The sequence below is a fragment of the Heteronotia binoei genome, chromosome 1, assembly GCF_032191835.1.
Source record: "Heteronotia binoei isolate CCM8104 ecotype False Entrance Well chromosome 1, APGP_CSIRO_Hbin_v1, whole genome shotgun sequence".
NCBI classification, from domain to species: Eukaryota; Metazoa; Chordata; class Lepidosauria; order Squamata; family Gekkonidae; genus Heteronotia; species Heteronotia binoei.
In genome coordinates, this window is record NC_083223.1 from 125893653 (window position 1) to 125915595 (window position 21943).

Below are 21943 nucleotides of genomic sequence, written 5' to 3' on the forward strand. Positions count from 1 at the left end.
CCATGTTAAACCCTGCTAAGGATTTCACTAAGGATTACACAGTCAACAGTCAATAACAGCAGATAGAGGTGTGTGTGTTTTTAAAATTATCAGTAATAGCAGTTCTATGAGAAATAGACACAGGCAACTAAATACTCAGCCAAAAGCAATATAAACAATCAGTTCCTTCAAAATTGCCAAATAAGCTTCTACCAGTGCAACTGTAGCCTGCCTGTGCATATACTTACAATTTGCCTATTCTGCTAAACTAAGTTACCAAAGGCACTTATTTATTTATTTATTTATTTTAGTAGATTTATAGTCCGCCCTTCCCCATAATGGGCTCAGGGCAGATCACAAGCACGATAAAACAGTAAGACAGTAAAACTTATGCAATTTCTTTAGTGTTAAAAATGATGAAATTAAAAAAGACTCACCATTCCAAAAGCAAATGGGGACTTCCCTTTCATTGGCACTTGTTCAGGCTGCTGAAGATCTTGAGCAAGATTCTAGCCCAACAAGGCAGTCTCAAACCCCACCAGGATGCCAGCAGACCTGGAAGCCGCCTGTGTCACCACATAGTACAGGTCCCAAAGTGAAAAGTGAGGATTTTTTTTAAAAAGCTGTAAAGCACTTACTAGAGCCAATATAGAAAGGGGGGGGGGGCAGGATTGGATGCTCTCAGATGAATCTTGATGTACAGAATGCAGAGCCAAGCCAAGGAACTGCAACAAAGCTGCAAAGCCATGCAGAGTAATTGATCAGAGCTAATTGAGCATTTGAGCCAAGACTAATCACTTCCTGATCTGGAAAAACCACATGGCTAAAGACAAAGGCAGCCCAGTTTAAATGCCCTGGCGAGACTCACGTCAGAACCTGCCAAAACCCCAGTGCTGTTACCAGAGCTGGCCCCTTGGTGATGTGGAGCCAGCAAGTGTGGTGGCCTGAGGCTCCTACCTTCACTGGCCAGGTGGTCAGAGCAGGAATGCCTCCTGCAGACCCTTAGGGGCCTGCACTAAAAATAAAGGTAATTTATGCTGTAGCAGATCAGTAAGTCTTCCGCTTAGACAAAATATAACTTTAGTAGACCCTGTTTTTCATAATTCTTTGCAATTAAATTGTATGCTCTTAGCCTTAAGGCAGCTTTGGTTGAGCTCATCAGGTCTGTGTCTGGTCAGGGCATGGATGAAAAGACTTGGAACTCTGCAGGAAAGGAGGAATGCAAAAATAATAAATGGGGGGAGGGGTTGGGGGTTAAAAAATTTATCTTGAGATATTAAATATTATGTGTGGGGGTTTTTTCTTTCAGAAATATGATTAAGTCTTTTTATACAGCAAGTCTTCTGATAGATGTCCTGACTGTATTTGGAGAACTAACAGATGAAGTAAGTTACATAATTAAATAGTGTATGTCATTGACTGCAGAATATAAAGAACCAGCAGGGTTTGAGTGTGCCTAGCAGGATTGCTGATTTTATACAGCATATCCTCTAGTCACAAATTAGAAGCTTTCTCAGTTATTGCAGTTTGCCATTTTACACAGGAATTTGCCATTTAAGGAACAGAAGGTCCAGAGGCTCATTGACTGGGCTGAACAGTCATGTGCTTTATTTATTTATTTTAAGATCTGAGTCATAGTATTTTCTTCACAGGATGCTTGAACCACACTTCAATGGTATGTGTTGGCAAAATAACATCATAGTAGTACTGAAAATATAGCAGTGGTTTTCATGCTTGTTTCTGTGCCACATTCAAGATACTGGCTTCAGCTTAAAAATCCTAAGTAATGTGGATCTTGCATACCTCAGGGCATGTCTACTGCCATATGAACTTCTCCAGAGGTACTGCTTGTCATTCTCAGTGCCAGTTAAGATTCTAGAAGCATATCAGTTCATGCATTGATGATTTGACATAAGTTAAGTGTGGAGATTTTTCATGGAGTTGGAGCAGGCTTTGTCAAGGCACTGGGATACAAAGATCAAGAAATACAGTTCATTGGACCATAAATTTCCCCATACAGGGAGCATTGCAGTTGTAATGGAGGACTGCAGATGTGATGGTGAACTGTGGGATCTTGCTCCTCTTGTATGAGGAGTAGGGATGGGTACAAACTGACTGATAACTAAAGTTATTCATGAATTGTGGCCAGTTCATGGTTTGTGAAGCCATGTTCGTGAACTGAATAACTGCCACAAGCTTTCATGAATTTTGATGCAGTTCATGGCAGTTAATGAAGAGCAGAAATCAGGTTTTTAAACCCCTGATTTCTGCTCTTCATGAAAAACATCTGGGAGCCATTTAAAACCCTGCTTTCTGCTTCCCATGGTAGGGAGCTCCCCACTGTTCAGCCGTTTGATTTAAATGGCATCCTGCTTTCTGCCTCCCTGCAGCTTTTTACGGAGAACAGAAAGTGGGTTAAAACTTTAAATGGCTCACTAACTGATAAAAACTGGATCAGTTCATGAATCAACTTTTCTGTTTGCGTGAACCACAAACTGAACTGCAGAAATGCACTTTGTAGCTATCTCTAACTAGGAGCAAGGGCAAGCATGGGGGGTAAGCATGTTGTATGTGATGGGAAACTAGGATAGAGGGGGACTGGAGTGAGGTAGAAGAACGTGTGTAAAGGAAGGCAGGGGAAATGGGTTGGGTGATTTTTGCAAACACGTTTTTTGTCATGACTGCATTGATCCAGACTGTAAACTGTTTGCCCCAGAGTGAGAGGAGTTGTTGTAGTGGTTGGGGGCAAGTCTGGAACAGGAAAGATAGACACATATCTGTGCTACTAGCTTTGTTTATTCCTCCACTGAAAAACAAGTCCACCACTAGTTGAAGCTTTCAGAAGCAGAACTAGAAATACTTAATTATAGGATATACATAATGTGTATATTTTAAAATAAAAATATTGATGCATAAACAGGTACGCTTGTAGTGTATTGCTTACATCAGAAACTGGCTCATACCATGCCTTGGCTTGATTACCAAAAGTAAAATATGAGGCAGAAAGCTTCAGAACAATTCAAAGGACCTTGTTGATGGTCTCCTGGCCTACTTGGTGATTTCTATGGGTGCCTTAAATGGGAGGCCCTGGCTACTCTGTATTCCACAATGACACCATTGTGCAAAAAGGAACAACATGGCTGGTTGGCCCTATGTTAAAAATGGCAAGAGTATGGGATCAGGCTACATAGTCTTGTTTTTTTAGGGGGTTCGGGGTGGGAGTGAGTTGTGCATGGTAGTTTGGATGGAAGAGACTATTGTTTGCAAAGGAGGACTTAGTGGCTAACATTGCAAACCGAATCAACTGCCCCAACCCTCAAGACAAATTTCTTATTTAAATAAATCATCTTTATTTTGGCTGAACAGTATTAGCATTAAGTATGCCTAATAAAGGGGAGGACGACAAACGTAAAGACTACTTTAAAATAAAGATGTGTGCCAATTGTGCAGTCAATTTGTCTTGCTTACACATGTTCCACAGTAGGTTTAGTCTGGGTCATGCTGGAACAGATAAATTCTAAGCAAGATGTCCCACTTTTTGGCATTTTCTTTTGGAAAATAAACTTAGAGGAATTCTGCAAAATGGGTGAAATAAAAGGCCTGGATGGAGAAGAATGCCAGAGATGTTGAAAACCTTATGCAAAATATAAAATTTATAGTGTAGGCACATTTCATAGCCAATCAAAGAGAGTTCTAGAATAACTGAAATATCTGTTAAACCCATGTTAAACTACCACATATCCCAAAAGCAGGATACACAACTTTACTGCAGTTTATAAAGATAATTTTTTTAAGTTGGCTAATATTTTTTTCCTTCAGACTGATAAATCAGGGTAAACAGTTGTTTATTGCTATTTTTTTAGAATGTTCAACACAGAAAATATGCCAGATGGAAGGCAACATACATTCATAATTGTCTTAAAAATGGAGAAACGCCACAATCTGGACCTATTGGAATGGAAGGGGAATACTGTGAGTAGTGATTTTATTATTTCAAATATTACCTGTAAATAAGATAATCTGATGGGGAAAAATCATTTCATGTTTCTTTTAAAAGGACACCATTGCTAATATTTCTAGTTTTCATTGTTAATAGAGATTCTTGCAAGTCTTTTTTTTTCTTCCCTATCCTTAATTTCGCTATCAGTTTTGTTCTTTCAAAATATGTACACAACTGAAACATTTTTGTTTGAAATATGGTTAGGCAAACTTCGTCATGCTTCACTATTTGAAATAGTTTGGCTCCTTGAGTGAAAATAATTGTACTTCCAGTTTGAAGCTGACATGCATAACATTTGATCTGGGCTGACATTGTTCCAAGATTTACATGGAGACTTTAAAAGAAATTGGTGTGCATTCACACACCAACATCTTAAATACATTCATACATGTGTATCACCTTTTAAAGTCTCCAAATAGATCTTAAAGCAATATTAGGGTATAGGAACTGTGACTTTAGGTCATATTTCCTCAGGTTTGTAGTCACTGTACATTCACACTGTTCAATGTTTATGTTTCCTGGTGGTAAGCTTTGCAGCGAGAAATAAACCAAGAAAAACTGGCCTTGCAGATGATCTAACCCAAAGGTGTCAAACTCATTTATTACAATGGTCTGATCTGACGTAAGGGTCACTTGGTTGGACCAAGCCATGTGTGCCATAAATGTAACACAAGGTACTGGTGATTTCAGATGCTGAATGGCAGTAGCAGATGAATGACAATAGCAGGCTTGATTATATTAGGTATGATATAGAGAAAGATGGTAGTGCTAGTATTTATAAGCTGCTGGTGATGGGGAATCTATTTAAGAAAAGTTTTGAAGGTACCAAAACTAGGGTTGCCAACCTCCAGGTGATGGCTGGAAATTTTCTGGGATTACAGCTGATCTCCAGGTGACAGAGATGAGTTCACTTGGAGAAAATAGACACTTTTGAAGGTGGACTGTATACATTATAACCCAGTGAAGTTCATATTTTCCCCAAATTCTGCCCTTCTCAGGATCCATACCCCAAAACTCAAGGTCAAGCCCCACTCACAAATTTTGGAGTTAATACACAAAAGTAAGTCTGTTTAATATGCCAGACAATAAATCCCAAAACTGAGAAATTCCTTCACTCAACAGCCAACCCAGGAACCTTAGTTTGGCACTGTAACACAAGGACAAAGCTTGAAGCCAACTGGATATTAGTACAAAGAAGTTTTCAGCTGCCTGAAATAAAACTTTGTTGGTCTTAATTTAAAGGTTCCATGGGACCCAAAGGAGGGGGGAGCAGCCAATGGAGGAAAGGGAAGTTGTTTTGTTTCTCCTGAGGGACTGCGAAAGCCAGGCATGCACACAGAAGCTTGTATCTGGAATAAAATGTTGCTGGTATCTTAAAGGTGTCATGGGACCACTTGGCCTTTGCTCTTTCTTTCTCTCCCGCTGCTTCCTCCTCAAAGAAGGGGCGGGGAGGAGACAGCCAACAGCAGCAGCAGCTCTGGAGAAGGAAGAGGAGAGCCAGTTTCTTGCAGGCTGGATACAAGCCCTGCACGGGCCAGTTGCATCCCACAGTCCATATGTTTAACACCCCTGATCTAACTGTTACAGAGCAATACTGTGAGCTACCTTTGGACAATACTACTGAGTGCACAGCAGTACTAGGAGCAACCACTCATATATTACTTCCACTGGTTCAGGAGTAGTTTGACAGTGTTTTATAATTATGACAGTTGATTCATGCTGCCCTTCCTGTAGTACATCTGAGGGCTGAAACCAGGGCCACTGGCGGTGTGTGTGTGTGACAAAATTTCCTGGGCCTAGGTTGCTCTGGGAGTCTTGAAAAGCCAGGCAGTGCACCTGCCTTGTTTTTCATTCATGCTTTTATTTTAATCCTGATCATTACTTGAAATCATACCATGCTTACCAATTACGGGAAAGGTAAAGTAGGCATCTTTGGATTCATAGAAAGGCTCTCCTCTTTGTCTGTATATCTTTTAAATGTATGAGCAGGAAGGAAAGATGCCAGGTTTTCGGGATGGTTCTTAGCAGGCTTGGACAAATCAAATGTGACATGGGCAATGTGTTTACATTTTTAAGCATTCCACAACACATAAATGTACATCACCTTAATTAAATCTCTTGCTTGCATGCTTACCGTGCAGTCCTATGCAGCATTACTCCAGTTTTAATCAATTGAAACCATTAGGCTTAGACTGGCGTAACTCTGCATAGGATTTCAGAGATGTGAAAAATAGTGATAATGATTCCAGCAGGATTCTCTCCAGTGTGTCTTTCCAGTGTTCTGGCTAGTGGATTTAAAGGTGCTAAAATTTACAAGCAATGGAAATATGATTTGCTTCATTTTATTCCATTACCTACATCGAATGATGAAGGAAGAAAGATGTCTATATTTTCTGTCTTATAAATCAAAGCAGTTTTGTTTCTGGGTGGTTGTCTTTTCCCACCAGTTTGCCATGACTGTTATCTGCCTGGCTGGGAGCATTGGTTTTCCTGTCTTGAGAGTGAACTATTGAGTTTTGCCACTTGATCTTTAATGTTATTATCATAATGTTATTTTTAAATTGTTAGACTATTGTAGTCAGGTTTACTGTTTAGCATCTCAAAATTTCCAATTATGAGCCTGTTTCAGAATGATAGCTACTTAAAAAATGATTAATATTTAAAATTTATTTACTTCTACTAACATACTACCCTTATTTGGCCTGTAAGATGAAAACTGGTGAAATCAGTTTTAAAAAATGCTCTTAAAGTTACATTTTATATAATACCAATGTGTAGCACATATTCTACAAAATTTAGGACCTAGTGGTGGCAAAGGTCATATGGAAATGTATCTCTTCTCTAGAGTACCCAAAGAACTTCTCATAATTCTTGCTTTGTTCATTTGGGAAAGAAAAGCAGCATTGTTTAAGTATACTGGAGGACTTCCCCCATTCCTTTCTGCTGGCTCATTTTCTTCCTTCACCAGCAGATGGAAAAAGGCAGTATTGAAACAGAATGAAAGTAACTTTATGTAGCAGGACAAAATTCCATATTTTTAAAAGTGTTGTTCTTTCTGTGATTCTTGAAAACCATAGTGTAAATCTTGGAAATGTTTGTACAGTAACATAGACTTAAGTATGCAGTTCTGGTTTTGTATGTATTGAAGTTTTTTGCAGTAATGTAGAAAAAAACCCATAGAAATTTAACATGACAAATTTGAATGTAGCAATAATGCAAATCTTATAGTACATATAAAGGGCACTCATCATCATCAACACATGTAATTAATTACCATGAAATAAAGTGAATTCATTTATAAATATTTTCTTTGGAAATGTAAGTATCAGATAACATATATTTGCCATTTTATAATAGTCTCAGTTGATGAAAACTGTCTTATGAATCTTTTTGGAGTTCTCAAAGAGAATAAAGACCAGCTCTTGTAAGGGGAAATGCCTTCAGGATTACAGACTACTCATGATATACATACAGACAAGATTGATAGCATTAATGATTCAGCTGAAAATTACAAGCAGAAAGATTCATATCAGCATTAGTAGACAGTGCAGTTCCAGCTCCTGCCTTCCTCACAAAATTTAAATAGTTCACTCAAAAGGAAAATCCATAAATCTTGTATAACTTAGTCTGTTTTCAATGTTCCCCTCCAGTTCTACATAATAATGCCTTCCTAAGTTCATATCAAGGAGAGAAGGCACCATGGCCACGATCAAAGTATTGCACGGCTTTTTTGATGTAACACAAATGGGTCTTTAGTTCTCCCCCCACCCCTTTCAAATTAGCAGCCAGTCAACAAATGCCACATGGTAAATGGCTTTTGAAAAGAAAACTGAATGCAGTTTGAAAACAGTTAGCTTTGTATCAAGGTGTCACACTGAAGGGGAAAAAGTGCAAAATTCCATGTACTACAGTGACACTGAACATGTAACTTTAAACTGCTGTTTGATATTGTTTGGAATAAGGGACTCATCTTCCTTTCCTTGTATCTTCGGGACTGCCTCTCCCAGCATAATCCTCCCTGTCTTTTATTATCTTCATCTTGGGATTTATTATATGTCCTTGGTCTACGAACGGCCCGCCTTGTGTGAACAAGGGTGTTGTTCTCAGTAGTGGCCCTGTTCTGTGGAACCAGCTCCCCGAAGAGGAACATGCTTTGCAGGACCTACTTAGGTTCTGCAGGCCATGCACGGCTGCTCTTTTTCAGGCAGCCTTTGGGTGACTGTGATCCACCAAGCAGCTGATATACTTCATCTGTGTCTTCACCATCTATGTATCCTACCCTGCTTGATAGTGGATAGATTTTAATGGGGATAGAGTTTAAGCATTTTATATCTTAAAGATTATTTGTTATATCATCATATTGTTTTTGTTGGTGTATTTTGTATGTCATTAGCCACTCCAAGTCAGGGGAGAGGGACAGGATATAAATTTGACAAATAAATTTGTTCCAAGCAAAGGACTCTCAAGGACTTTCAGCGGGTATCTCATCGCCCCACTTCATCTTTCCCTTCCCTGGCAGCACCATAACTTATCTTTTTTTTTTGCTTCCTTTTCATCTTCCTACCCACCTTTCAACATTCCTTTTATCTGCCTCCCTGTGGGTGCGGTCACACGTACCATTAGTGACGACACAGCTCCGTCTCGCTGATGGATTAAATATGTTCGTCCACACATCCACATCTGGCAATCGAGCATTGTCCAGGGTCATTCCGACTTCCTGCGGATCAGTGCCGCATTAATTTGACAGCGCAGAAAGTCTGGCCCTTTTTCAAAAAAGCGGCACAAGATCGGCTTTTTCCTGTTTGGACAGCTCACGCGCGATAATGCCCCTTGGAATGTTTACCGCCTTTCCCACCTTTTTTTTAAAAAAAAAAAAGCCTCAGCAGACATGCACCTTGCCAGATCATCTGGGAATCTGAGGTGACGCTTCTGCTTCTCCAATCAACACAGGATTGGAGGGGGGTGGGAATGTTATCCCACTATTCAGAATAGGAAAAAAATATTTTTTTTTCAATGTGGAGGATTTCCAGATATCATTCTAGGAAAGTAATTCCTGGCAGTTCCTTGGTTTGAATCGGCAACGTTAATTCCAGAAACTTTCCCCCTTCCCCCCTGCCTCTGAAGCAACGTTTGATTTCCCAACTCCAAACAGTTGGGCGCATGTTCAATGGACCCCCCCTCCCAGAAATCACCATCTGATCACGCATGCTCCAAGAAAAGAGCGTGATAGTATTGGATGTCTGAACGCTCAACAACAGAATGAGTAGCATTCTTGGATGCTTGTCTGAATGACCCTGCATCAAATCAATATTGAGCGGTTCAAATTTGAGCGCTACACACCCGCTTTTAATGTGACGTGTGACCGCACCCAGTCTGTAGTTTTCCCTCCTTCACTCCCCATAACATCCTCTGGGTAAACTATGGCTGCGTTGTGCAGTGCTGACCATTGGGCCCACTTGCATGGTGGGGAACTAGCAATGGCTTGAAGGGAGCACCTCACTTACCTCTATATTGCCTTCCCACACTGTTTCCTCTTCCTGGCAGCCCCCATATTCTCATCTTTCCTTTCTTTCTTTTCTCCTTCCTACACGCTAACAAGCCTAACTTCTATTTACTCCTTCATTCAGCTCTGTTTATTATTTCTTTATTTCATTTACACCATGCCTTTCTCCCCAGTGGGACCCAAACAGCTTACATAATTCTTTTTGCCATGTTATCCTCCTAGCTACCCTGTAATATAAGTTAGGCTGAGAATGTTGTGAGTGGCCCAGAATCACCCATTAAGCTTTCACAGCAAAGTGGGAATTTGAATTTGAGTCTCCCAGATTGTAATGTGAAACTCTAACTACAACACCACATTGGCTTTCATGGGATGCAGGCAGAAAGTCCTGTGTGAATCTTGCAGATCACATGGTATCAAGTTGCTGGTGGTTGTTCTCTGGCCTGGTTAGATGAGTCCTCTCTCAAAAGCTCAAAACAGACTTGGCCTGGGCACATGATCTGGACACTATACTTCTGTTGATACAGCCCAAAATTGCATTTGCTTTTTTAGCCACCGCATCACACTGTTGACTCATGTTCAGCGTATGATCCACTAAGACCCCTAGATCCTTTTCACACATGCTACTGCTAAGACAGGTCTCCTCCATCCTATAACCATGCATTGGATTTTTCCTACCTAAATGCAGAACTTTACATTTATCCCTGTTAAAAATCATTTTATTGATTTTAGTCCAGTTTTCCAGCCTATCAAGGTCATCCTGTATCCTGTTTCTGTCTTCTACTGTGTTTGCAACCCCTCCCAATTTAGTATCACCTGCAAATTTAATAAGCATTTCCTCTATTCCTTCATCCAAATTATTGATAAAGATGTTGAACAAAACAGGTCCCAGGACAGATCCTTGAGGCACTCCACTTGTCACAAGAGGATGAGGAACCATTCATAAGCACTCTTTGGGTGAGATCTGTCAACTAGTTACAGATCCACCTAACGGTAACAGGATCCAAACCACATTTTACCAACTTGTCAACAAGGATAGTATGTGGAACCTTATCAGAAGCCTTACTGAAATCAAGATAAACGATGTCTACAGCATTCCCCTGATCCAGCAAGGTAGTTACTTTCACAAAAAAAGAGATCAGGTTAGTATGACATGACTTGTTCTTGAGAAACCCATGCTGGCTCTTAGTAATCACATCCATTCTTTCTAAATGTTCCAGAACCAACTGTTTGATGATTTGTTCTAAAACTTTTCCAGGTATAGACGTCAAGCTGACGGGTTGGTAGTTACCTGGATTGTCTTTTTTCCCCTTCTTGAAGATGGGGACAACATTCGCCCACCTCCAATCTTCCAGCACCTCTCCTGTTCTCCAAGAATTCTCAAAAATAATAGCCAGAGGCTCAGAAATTACATCCTCAAGCTCTTTTAGAACCCTTAGATGCAATTCATCTGGCCCTGAGGACTTAGTTTCATTTATAGAAACTAGGTGTTTATGTACTACCATGATGCTGATCCTAGGTTGGAACTTTATACCCTCCTTATATGTTCTGTTACTTACAGGGCATTCATTTCTTAAAGTTTAAATATTTGTTTCTAATATTTAGGGGTTTTAACCTACAAATTCTCTCCCCACCACCACCACCAATTTCAGATGTATTTGTTTGTTTTTCTGTTTGTTTATTTTGCAAACTTGGGGCAGTTTTCGGGTTTACAGAAGGATCTGTCTTGTCCGTCCATGGCTTCAGTCTCCAGATTTAAGTATGCACAGATTTGGCCATGTTGTGAATTATATATATTGGTGTTGTAGCAGCTTTCAGTAGTGGAGAAAGAGAAGGCAACATGGCCTAGTATAGGGATGTCAAACATGCAGCCCAGGGGGCAAATTAGGCCCCCGGAGGGCTCCTATCAGTCCCCGAGCAACTGACTGTTACCTGCTTCCTTCTCCCTCTCTCTTACTTCCTTCCGCATCACAGCTTGCTTTGCCAAGCTTGCACAATAGCACAAGAGCTACAGAGCAAAGTCTCTATTTCCTTCATTGGTTGAGGCTTCTCCCTTGGGAAGAAAGGAGGGGAGGGAGAGCTTGTTTTGCCAGGCTCTCTCAATTGCACAACACAGCTACTAAGCCAAGCCTCTCTTCCTTCTATTGGTTGAGGCTCCTCCCCCCCCCCCCCCGATCCCCTGGGGAAGGAAGGAAAGAGTCAGAGCTTCCTTTGCCCAGTTTCCTGAATCACAAAGAAGAGGTACAAAGAAGGCACCTTTAAGACCAACGACTACTAATGTTTTCAGCATATTTTATTTCAAGTTTTTAATATCTTTAATTGTGTTTGTCTGTGTCCTTTATAAAGTTTCTATCACTGCTACCTGGCATTACATTTTATGATGCTCATGGCCCAGCCTGACAATGTCAATTTATGTTGGATCCGGCCCTCGTAGCAAATGAGTTCAACACCCCTGGCTTAATATCTCTCCTAAGGTGGATATAGGCAACCTATTTAAATTGTGACAACCTGAATACATTGGAATCTCCTTCTAATTGTCTAGCTCACTGGTTAGTTTGGGATGGTGGTGGAAAGAATTGTCAAGTTGCAGCTGACTATGGTGACCCATAGGGTTTAAGGCAAGAGATATTCGGAGGTAGTTTGCCATTACCTGCCTCTGCATAGTGATCCTGGACTTCTTTGGTGGTCTCGCATCCAAATACTAACCAGGGCTGACCCTGTTTAGCTTCTGAAATCTGATGAGATCAGGCTAGCCTGGGCCATTCAGGTCAGGGCTGTACATTTATAGCACAGTCCTAAGCAGAATTTCACTTTCTAACCTATTCACTTCAGTAGACACAGAAGGGTTTAATTCTCTTTAGAATTGCACTGTTTTGATTGTGTTGAATGAAAAATAAGTTTTTAAATTGCAAAAGACAATGCAAGAAGAAAAAATAGCATTCTTCACAGTTGTGTCCTTAAAACTGAACCTTGAATTTCAGGTCTGACCCTGCTTAGCTTCTGAAATCTGGCAAGATAAAGCTAGCCTTGGCCATCCAATTGGTTTGTATCCTACTCTTTTCCATGGGTTAGCGGTAACTATGTGAGGTATGTTAGAATGAGAGAGCAAGTGGATTGGTCAAGGCTTTGAGGCTTCATAGCTGAGCAGGACAAAACCAAAAGACCAGCCTGGCTCAGTAAGTCGCTATATGATGAAAGCTCCCACCACCCAAAAAAAGTAATAATAACTATAGGGAAACCAGTGCAATGTGGAGAGTAGACAAAAGTGGCGGAGTGACAGAGTTGTTGGTTGATACCATTTAACAGAGAAAGATCCATATTTAATTGTTCTCTAAATAGACCAATGTTTAGTGTGTTTTGAGTCCAATCAGAGAGAAAGGAATAGAAAACTAGCAAACTTTGGATATAGTGGCAAGTGATGGCTTACTGTGAAAGCAGAGATAACTGATTAGCTGATGGAACACCAAGGGAGAAGAGAGGCAGGAACCCAAGTATTCCCACCCCATCCCCCACCCATAGCTTGCTCATTGAGTTTTGCTGTTCTTTACCATATGTTGTTCTGTTGCATATGTACTAAAAGTATAAGGACAGTATATAGAAAGTAAAAATAGGTTGTATACATAGGTATCTTGGTTATGGAGAACTTAAAAGCTGGCATGCTGTTCTATTCTGTGTTGTTTTGGTTGGTCGTAATAAAAAGGAGCTACAGGGCTATTTTTTTGATAGTCCATAATACAGTAAATTAAAAGAAATGAAGCCCAGTTAGATATAAAAAGGCTGTTCTAATAGCCAGTTCATTCACTCTGTCATCTGTACATTAAAAGAGCAATAAAGAATTGCCTGAGCAGCTCCTATGGAGCAAAGAAATTCTGTACGGCAGTTACAGGTTGGCACAGAAGTGTAAGCTGCAATTCAGGCTGGTGCTGTTGGTCACGTCTCATTTACAACATAGTTTAACTCTCAAGCCCAGATCTTTGAGCTGTTTTGCCAGCCTCCCATCCCTTCAGTCTGGATTATTTTTGCAGTTAATAGAAGTACATGTTGCAATATTAGAAGGGAAAACAAACTGGTTTTGATGCACTGCAGCTGGTGGATATTGGTTTGCTGTACCTTAATGTTTATTTTTGACCTACATTTGTCACAGGAGAAGGGTTTAAAGGTTCTGTTAATATGTAGTGGAATAAATAACCTGCAATTCTTTACAATGTAAGAACAATTATTTTGTGAAGTAGGTTAGACTGAAATATTTTGTTTTACAGTTGATGCTGGTGATACATTAATAAATATACAAATAATGTCATTGGTATTTAGTAGGAAATCAAGTTTGCCTCTGTTCTGCCCTTTAAACAGATGATGAAAATGAAGAAGTTGGTTCCCCTGCTCTGCCTGGCCAAGAATCTCAGGCATCGTCAGCTACCTACGAGCCAGGCAATGCACCCACAAGCAATTTCACTGGCATACATATCCCACCAGGAGCTCATGCTCCAGCTAACACTCCTGCTGAAGTTCCTCACACCACGGGTATGCTGTTTTGTCTCCTTTTAATAATGCCAGCTGCCTCTGCCTCATTTCTTAAGTATATCAATGTATAATAATTTACAGAGAAAAAACTGTTGGCAGTTTCTGCTTGGAACCATTGAAATGAATGGCTGCTGTACAATAACTTTGCTGTTGGATGGTCCTGATTACAAGTGCAAATTAAGTTAAAATCGCACTGTACATTTATTTTCTTGTATCCAGTCTTTTAGCTCAAAGATACCTGTACATGCCCTGCAGTGAAGATTTCTATTGATTTGTTGTTCAGTCACAGTCGAGTCTGACTCTTTGCTGGTGGACCAAGTCACACCATCCTCCAAAGTTCGCTCAAATTCATGTTAGTTACATACCCATAAAGTTATTAGAAAGTTACCGGTCAATCCCTTCTAAATTTAAAAGGGAAGAAAAAAATAGTGGTGGAGGGGGGACCATCTAAGGTGAAAATTTAAGTCTGTACCTGGAGGTAGTTCACACATATTTTGAAAAGTACAGCTAGGAGCCAAAGAACTACATAAGGAGACTTTGTCCTCCCCCCTCCCTTTTGAGCAATGGCCCTTAATACCTTATGTTAAGGGTCACCCTGGGTTAGCATGGGAAGAAGACTCCTCAGAAGACAGCCTGCCCTCAAGCCCTGCCTTGGCAGACCATCCCAAAGAGATGGATTTTCCAGTGCCTCCCCAAAGGGACCCAGAGCCAGCACTGGCACCACCCCCTGAGCCAGCAGGGCCCTCAGGTCAGGAGGTCCCACCCATGACCAGACCCACCACAGTCTCCTGAAACACCCTAGGAGAAGAGGAGGCAAAAGGCTAAGTCTATGATTGAGGCATGGCCCAGAAGCAAGAGGGTGCAACCAGGAGCCAAGGCCTCCCCTGTGCTAAAGAAATACTAGGAGAGACAGATAAATCCCCACAGGATCTGACCCCCAGTACTCCTTATGAGTAGGGGAACTGACTCAGCTGGTGAGGAGAAGCCTAAAGTGGCTTAGCAATACCTGTAGAGAAACTCCTTATATAAGGTTGCAGCCAACGTGGCTTCAAGTTGACTGCAGCTCTGCTGACAAGCCTACCAGTTATCTGCTTGTTTAAGCTCTTAGAACCTTGCTACCTCACCTTGGACTACTTTTGAACTATGATTCTGGTCTGTGCTAATGAACCCCAGACTTTGGACTGAAACTCTAGAACCCTTGATGTTGTGGCCCAGGATTTGCTTCCAACCTGTTGAGCAGAAGATCATGGAAAGCTGCTTTTTGAAGCTGAGCAGTCATTAAGAAATGGTTTGTGGCATAATCTGTTGTTCCAAGAATATATATATATTTAATCCTATTGACAGTGCCTAGTCCAGTTTATGCGTCCCAATTTAATCTTGCCTGTTGAACATACAAAAGGAAAGATTTGGTAGTAGTGACATGGATTTTATTTTTAAAAATTCAAATTTTCTACTAATCAACACATCTAGTTCTGAATTAACATACGTAAGGTTATGTTGTTAACCTAAAATATATTACAGCTAGGAACTTATTTATCATTCTATAAAATATTGACAGCTCTAATCAAGAATTCCAATGATTTCCCTTCCATCTTCAATGTAGGAAGGTAGTCATAGGTGGGATACTTAACTCTTTGGAAGAACAGGAGATGGATAGCCATATATTCTGTTTTTTAACTCTACAGTTTTTCTTCATCAGCTGTGGCATGCAGTGTCCTTGTGTTATTTTATGATCTAATCTGTCTTTATACAAGTGTTTCTGTTTTGAGTAACAAAGTTTCAGTGGACTGTAGAATTTGTTTGAAGTCTTTGTAGTCACATGTGAAACAGCTATTTTGCAAATGCTAAATTCTATATAAATTAGTGGTTTGAAGTTTTCTAGAATTGTTCTGAAATATTATACTTTGTCCCCCAGTTACAGTTCAGATAGTTCCAAGAGTGTGCAGATAGAATAAACCAAGTAGTAATTTCCTGTTGGTGTATGAATTTTTAAAAGCTTTGATAGTGTTTGTTTCTGTGATAATTTGTACCATGTTTCTTTTATTTATCCTCTCTGTGGCCTTATAAGAAAGTTATAGTGCAGTCCTACAAAGAATCCTACTGACATCTGCTCAGTGGGATTTACTCCTCAGAGAGTATTCTTAGGATTGTACTGTCAGGCTGGAAGACCTTGGCTTGAATCCGCTGGAGAATTTCCGTGAGTGGAGGAGTCTTTCCTTCCTCCCGTAGCACACTTCTTACTCTCTGCCCGTGCTGTTTCTGGGAATGCTCTGTGCCTCTGGAGCAGTGTTTGGGGAGCATCTGCAGTGAAGTCATTCTATGTGGACAAACATCTCTTCCTTTTATTGGATCTAAGGCATTGATGTACAGATGATGGTATTTCTCTAAATACACGCAAAACTTTTCTCTTGAATTACTTACAGGTGTGACAAGTACTTCAATTCAACCCACTCCTCAAAATGTCCCCATTGTAGATCCTTCACTTTACAATGTTCAGCCTGCAGGTGCGTAAGTATTTGCTATTGTACTCAAACATAGTACATGAAGCTCCTAGTAAGGACATCATTCTAACTGCTTTTTCCTTACTCTCTGGGCTTTTTCTGAAGCAGGGGGAAACTGAGGTTTCAGACAGCATTTAAATGAAGAAAGACAGAAAGAGAGAACAGGCCCTAAAGGAATGCACTGCAAAACCCCCAGTTTAGCCTGCAGAGGCAAAACAGCCCGTTTCACACAGCTAATTTATTGCTAGGAAATAAGATCTGCAAAGAGAGCTCATTTTCCAGAGGCAGTGCTATATAAGGGAACAAACTGTGCAGTCAGCCAAGAGATACAGTATATCTTATCAAAGAGAAACATCTAATCAAAACCACAGGAGGGGGGAAATAGAAGGCAAATTGATTAGACAGGATGTGTAAACCCCAACCCTCACAAGCTGCATTTGACAGCCAACCCATAATAAAAAGCCAGTGTGAAAGGGACTGATCCACAGACCACTCCCAGGGGAATATGAAGAGTTAAAATACCCATTTTAACTAGGAATGTCTTACTTACATTATTGGAAAATATTTCTTACTAGTAATAAGGCCCATTGTGAAGAGAAATACAACAGGTGCTAGAAAATTGCTGTGGGTGAGTGTCATTGCCTTGGAGGGGGGGCTGGGGTGGGAAGGGAAGGGAAAGATAAGAGGTAGGCAAGGTATATCAAGTTGGCAGCCGTTGGGAAGGGGAATGGAGAAAGTGGGGAAGCTTATCAGAGAAAGGGGGTAGATTGAAAAAGAAGGGATGGAGGGCAAAAGAGATGGGGTAGATTGCTATCCATCTCTTCCGCGCACTCTGCAGGCTCTACCTAGGAATAGTACAGTCTTTCTCCACAGTGGTGACCAAAGCAACTTAAATAATTCTAGATGGCAGCTGTTGGGAAGGGGAATGGAGAAAGTGGGGAAGGTTATCAGAGAAAGGGGGTAGATTGAAAAAGAAGGGATGGAGGGCAAAAGAGATGGGGTAGATTGCTGTCCATCTCTTCTACGCACTCTGCAGCTTCTACCTAGGAAAAGTATAGTCTTTTTCCACAGTGGGGACCAAAGCAACTTACATAATTCTCCTCTCCCCCTTTTGATCTTCACAACAACCCTGTGAGGCAGGTTAGGCTGAAAGTCTGTGACTGGTCCAAAATCACCCAGTCAGCTTCTACAACAAGAAGCTGGAACTGGCAGACCCTGCTCTGAAGTGCCCACTGCCATGTCACACTGGCTGTCATGGGGGCAGGGGTGACCTCAGCAGGGTATAATGACTCAGTGTACCATTTTATCCAGGGGAACTGTTTTCTGCCCACATGGAGAGCAATTGTAGTTCTGAGTGATCTCCAGGCTTCATCTGGAGTTTGGCAACAATGGTTCCGCAGGAGAAAATGGCTGGCTTGGAGGGTGCAGTCTATGGCATGGTACCTGTCTGAAGTTCCCACTTCTCAAATCCCACCCTCTCCAGGCTCCACCCCTCAATTCTCCAGAATTTCCCAACCTGGAGTTAGAAGCCCTCTCTTTCCCAACCAATCATCAGCCTATCTTGATCTGCCTCTCTGACTTCAGCTTTCCATCTCCTCCACCTCCCTGTAGCCTCTACCTAGGGAAAGGACAGTCTTTCCCTGCAGTGAGGAACAAAGCAGTTTTACAGCATTTTCTTCTCCCCATTTTGATCTGCACAGGAACTCTGTGAGGTAGGTTAGACTGAAAGTATGTGAGTGGTCTGAAATCACCTAATTGGCTTCCACATTAGAAAGCTGGGTCTAGCAGATCATGCTCTGAAACACTGACTGCCATTTCACAATGGCTATCATGGGGGGGTTGCTTCTGACATAGAGGGTTGCTGCTAAACTTGGTGGAATGAGGAGAATCAGTGGAACATGGTGATTCCTGGATATAAATTATATCAGAAGGAAAGGGACGGAAGGGTTGGATGTGGGGTGGCTCTCTATGTCAGAGAGGGTATACAATCCAGTAAGATTGAGAAGGTCAGAGAATTAGATTCCCTTCTATAAATGCTTTGGGTTGAAATAATGGGCCCAAAAGGAAATTTATCTATAGTAGTTTGTTATCGTCCACTGGATCAAAAGATAGAGGACGATTATAATATGATGAAAGAATTGAAGATAGTGGCTAAACGTAAAAACTGTGTCATAACAGGTAATTTTAACTACCCGCAGATTGATTGGGTCAATATGTGTTCTGGTCGGGAAAAAGAGATTGAGTTTCTAGACACTCTCAATGACTGTGCTATGGATCAGATGGTCACAGAACCTACCAGGGGTGGGGCAATCCTGGATTTGGTCCTAAGTAATGCTCAAGACCTGGTGAGAGATTGCACCGCTTGGGAGCAGTAACCATAACGTTATCGATTTCACCATTTGTCTAAATAGGGAGTTGCCCCAAAAGACCAACACAACCACTTTTAGTTTTAAACGGGGTAAATTCTCTAACATGAGGAGACATGTGAAGAGAAAACTGAAAGGAAAGGTAAATAGGGTCAAAACCCTTGAGGAAGCTTGGAGGCTATTTAAAACTACAATCCTAGAAGCTCAGATAAAATATATACCACAAGTTAGGAAAGGCACAAATAGGTATAAGAAAAAGCCTGCATGGTTAACAAACAAAGTAATGGAAGCTGTAAAAAGGAAGAAGGGTTCCTTTAAGAAGCGGTGGAAAACTAGTCCAAGTGAGGTTAATAAAAGGGGAACAGGCTGTGGCAGATTAAATGCAAAACTGTGATCAGGCAGTCAAAAAGGGACTATGAGGAGCCTATTGCAAAAAATATAAAGACCGACAACAAAAATTTCTTCAAATATATTAGCAGCAGGAAACCAGCCAGGGAGGCAGTGGGGCCCTTGAGTGACCAAGGGGTAAAAGGATTAGTGAAGGAGGATAGGGAAATGGCTGAGAAGCAGAATGCATTTTTTGCCTCCGTCTTCACTGCAGAAGAGTGTTTGCCCACTCCAGAACCACTAATTTTGGAAGAGGTGTTAAAGGACCTGAGTCAGATTGAGGTGATGAGAGAGGAGGTCCTACAACTGATAGACAAATTTAAAACTAATGTCACCAGGCCCAGATGGCACACATCCAAGAGTTCTGAAAGAACTAAAAAGTGAACTTGAGGATCTCCTGACAAAAATATGTAATCTTTCCTTGAAATCTGCCTCCGTTTTTGAAGACCGGAAGGTAGCAAATGTCACCCCCATCTTTAAAAAGGGTTCCAGAGGAGATCCAAGAAATTACAGACCAGTAAGTCTGACTTCAATACCGGGAAAGTTGGTGAAAACCATTATCAAAGGGAGAATGAGTAGGCACATTGATGAACACAAGTTATTGAGGAAGACTCAGCATGGGTTCTGTAAGGGAAGATCTTGTCTCACTAACCTGTTACATTTCTTTGAGGGGGTGAACAAACATGGGGACAAAGGGGACCCAATAGATGTTGTTTACCTTGACTTCCAGAAAGCTTTTGATAAAGTTCCTCATCAAAGGCTCCTTAATAAACTCGGGAGTCATGGAGTAAAAGGACAAGTCTTGAGAGCCAATTTAGTGTAGTTAAGTGCGTGGACTCTTACCTGGGAGAACCAGGTTTGATTTCCCACTCCTCCACTTGCACCTGTTGGAATGGCCTTGGGTCAGCCATAGCTCTGGCAGAGGTTGTCCTTGAAAGGGCAGCTGCTGTGAGAGTCCTCTCAGCCCCACCCACCTCACAGGGTGTTTGTTGTGGGGGAGGAAAATAAAGGAGATTGTGAGTCGCTCCAAGACTCTGAATGGAGGGAGGAATATAAATCCAATGTTGTCATTGTCTTCTCTTGTGGATCAAAAACCGGCTAATTAATAAGAAACAGAGTGTGAGTATAAATGGGCAATTTTCTCAGTGGAGGATGGTAGGCAGTGGGATGCCTCAGGGCTCTTTAACTTGTTCATGAATGATTTGGAGTTGAAAGTAAGCAGTGAAATTGCTAAGTTTACTGATGACATTAAATTGTGCAGGGTAGTGAGAACCAAAGAGGACTGTAAGGCACTCCAAAGGGATCTGTTGAGACTGGGTGAGTGGGCATCAGCATGGTAGATGAGGTTCAGTGTGGCCAAGTGCGAAGTAATGCACATTGGGGCCAAAAATCCTAGCTATAAATACAAGTTGATGGGGTGTGAACTGGCAGAGACTGACCAAGAGAGAGATCTTGGTATCATGATAGATAACTCACTGAAAATGTCAAGACAGTATGTGATTGGAATAAAAAAGGCCAATGCCATGCTGGGAATTATTAGGAAGGGAAATGAAAACAAATGAAAACAGTATCATAATGCCCCTGTATAAATCGATGAAAACAGTATCATAATGCCCCTGTATAAATCGATGGTGCGGCCTCATTTGGAATACAGTGTACAATTCTGGTCACCGCACCTCAAAAAAGATATTATAGTATTGGAAAAAAGGGCGACAAGAATGATTAAAGGATTGGAATACTTTCCCTATGATGAAAGGTTAAAACGCTTGGGGCTATTTAGCTTGGAGAAACATCAACTGCGGGGTGACATGATAGAAGTTTACAAGATTACAAGATTCTCCGTTTCTCCACAATACAAGAACTCGTGGGCATTTAATGAAATTGCTGAGCAGTCGGGTTAGAACTGATAAAAGGAAGTACTTCTTCACCCAAAGTGTGATTAACATGTGGAATTCACTGCCTACAAGCATAGCTGGGTTAGAACTGATAAAAGGAAGTACTTCTTCACCCAAAGTGTGATTAACGTGTGAAATTCACTGCCTACAAGCATACCCAGCATACCCAGCTTCAAGAGGGGCTTGGATAAGCATATGGAGCAGAAGTCCATCAGTGGCTATTAGCCACAGCTTGTTGTTGGAACTTTCTGTCTGGGGCAGTGATGCTCTGTTCTTGTGCTTGGGGGAGGGGCAATGGAAGGGCTTCTAGCTCCACTGGTGGACCTCTTGATGGCACTTAGAGGTTTTTTTGGCAACTGTGTGACACAGAGTGTTGGACTGGATGGACCATTGCCCTGATCCAACATTGCTTCTCTTATGTTCTTAAGCAGCCAGGCCTAGTTAAGTCATGCCAGTCAGGTGGCATCAAGTCACCTAGAGGGTGCTGCCAGGCCTAGGGTTTGAGGCTGAAGATTTCCAGTTTGAGGCTGAAGATTTCCTGGTATATAATAATAGAATAATAGAGTTGGAAGGGGCCATACGGACCATTTAGTCCAACCCCCTGCTCCATGCAGGATCAGCCTAAAGCATCTCCAGCAAATAATCATCCAGCCATGTTTTGAAGACTTCCAATGAAGGGGAGCTCACCACCTTCCTAGGTAACTGGTTCCACCTCTGAACTACTCTGACTGTAAACATTTTTTTCCTAATATCCAGCCAGTACCTTTCTGCTTGTAATCTGAGCCTATTGCTTC

General features: G+C 41.3%; 1 protein-coding gene across 2 annotated transcripts in view; it reads left to right on the forward strand.

Moving 5' to 3' along the window:
* Window positions 1–21943, forward strand: part of VTA1 (vesicle trafficking 1) — a 54408-nt gene that overhangs the window by 22193 nt on the left and 10272 nt on the right. Inside the window, exons 4-7 of one of the 2 annotated variants that reach the window (XM_060240316.1) lie at window positions 1289–1364; window positions 3843–3951; window positions 13830–14000; window positions 16424–16504. In XM_060240316.1, the coding sequence (XP_060096299.1) occupies window positions 1289–1364; window positions 3843–3951; window positions 13830–14000; window positions 16424–16504 (437 nt within the window). The remainder of the gene's footprint in view (window positions 1–1288; window positions 1365–3842; window positions 3952–13829; window positions 14001–16423; window positions 16505–21943) is intronic. The other variant, XM_060240325.1, reaches the window with a different exon arrangement.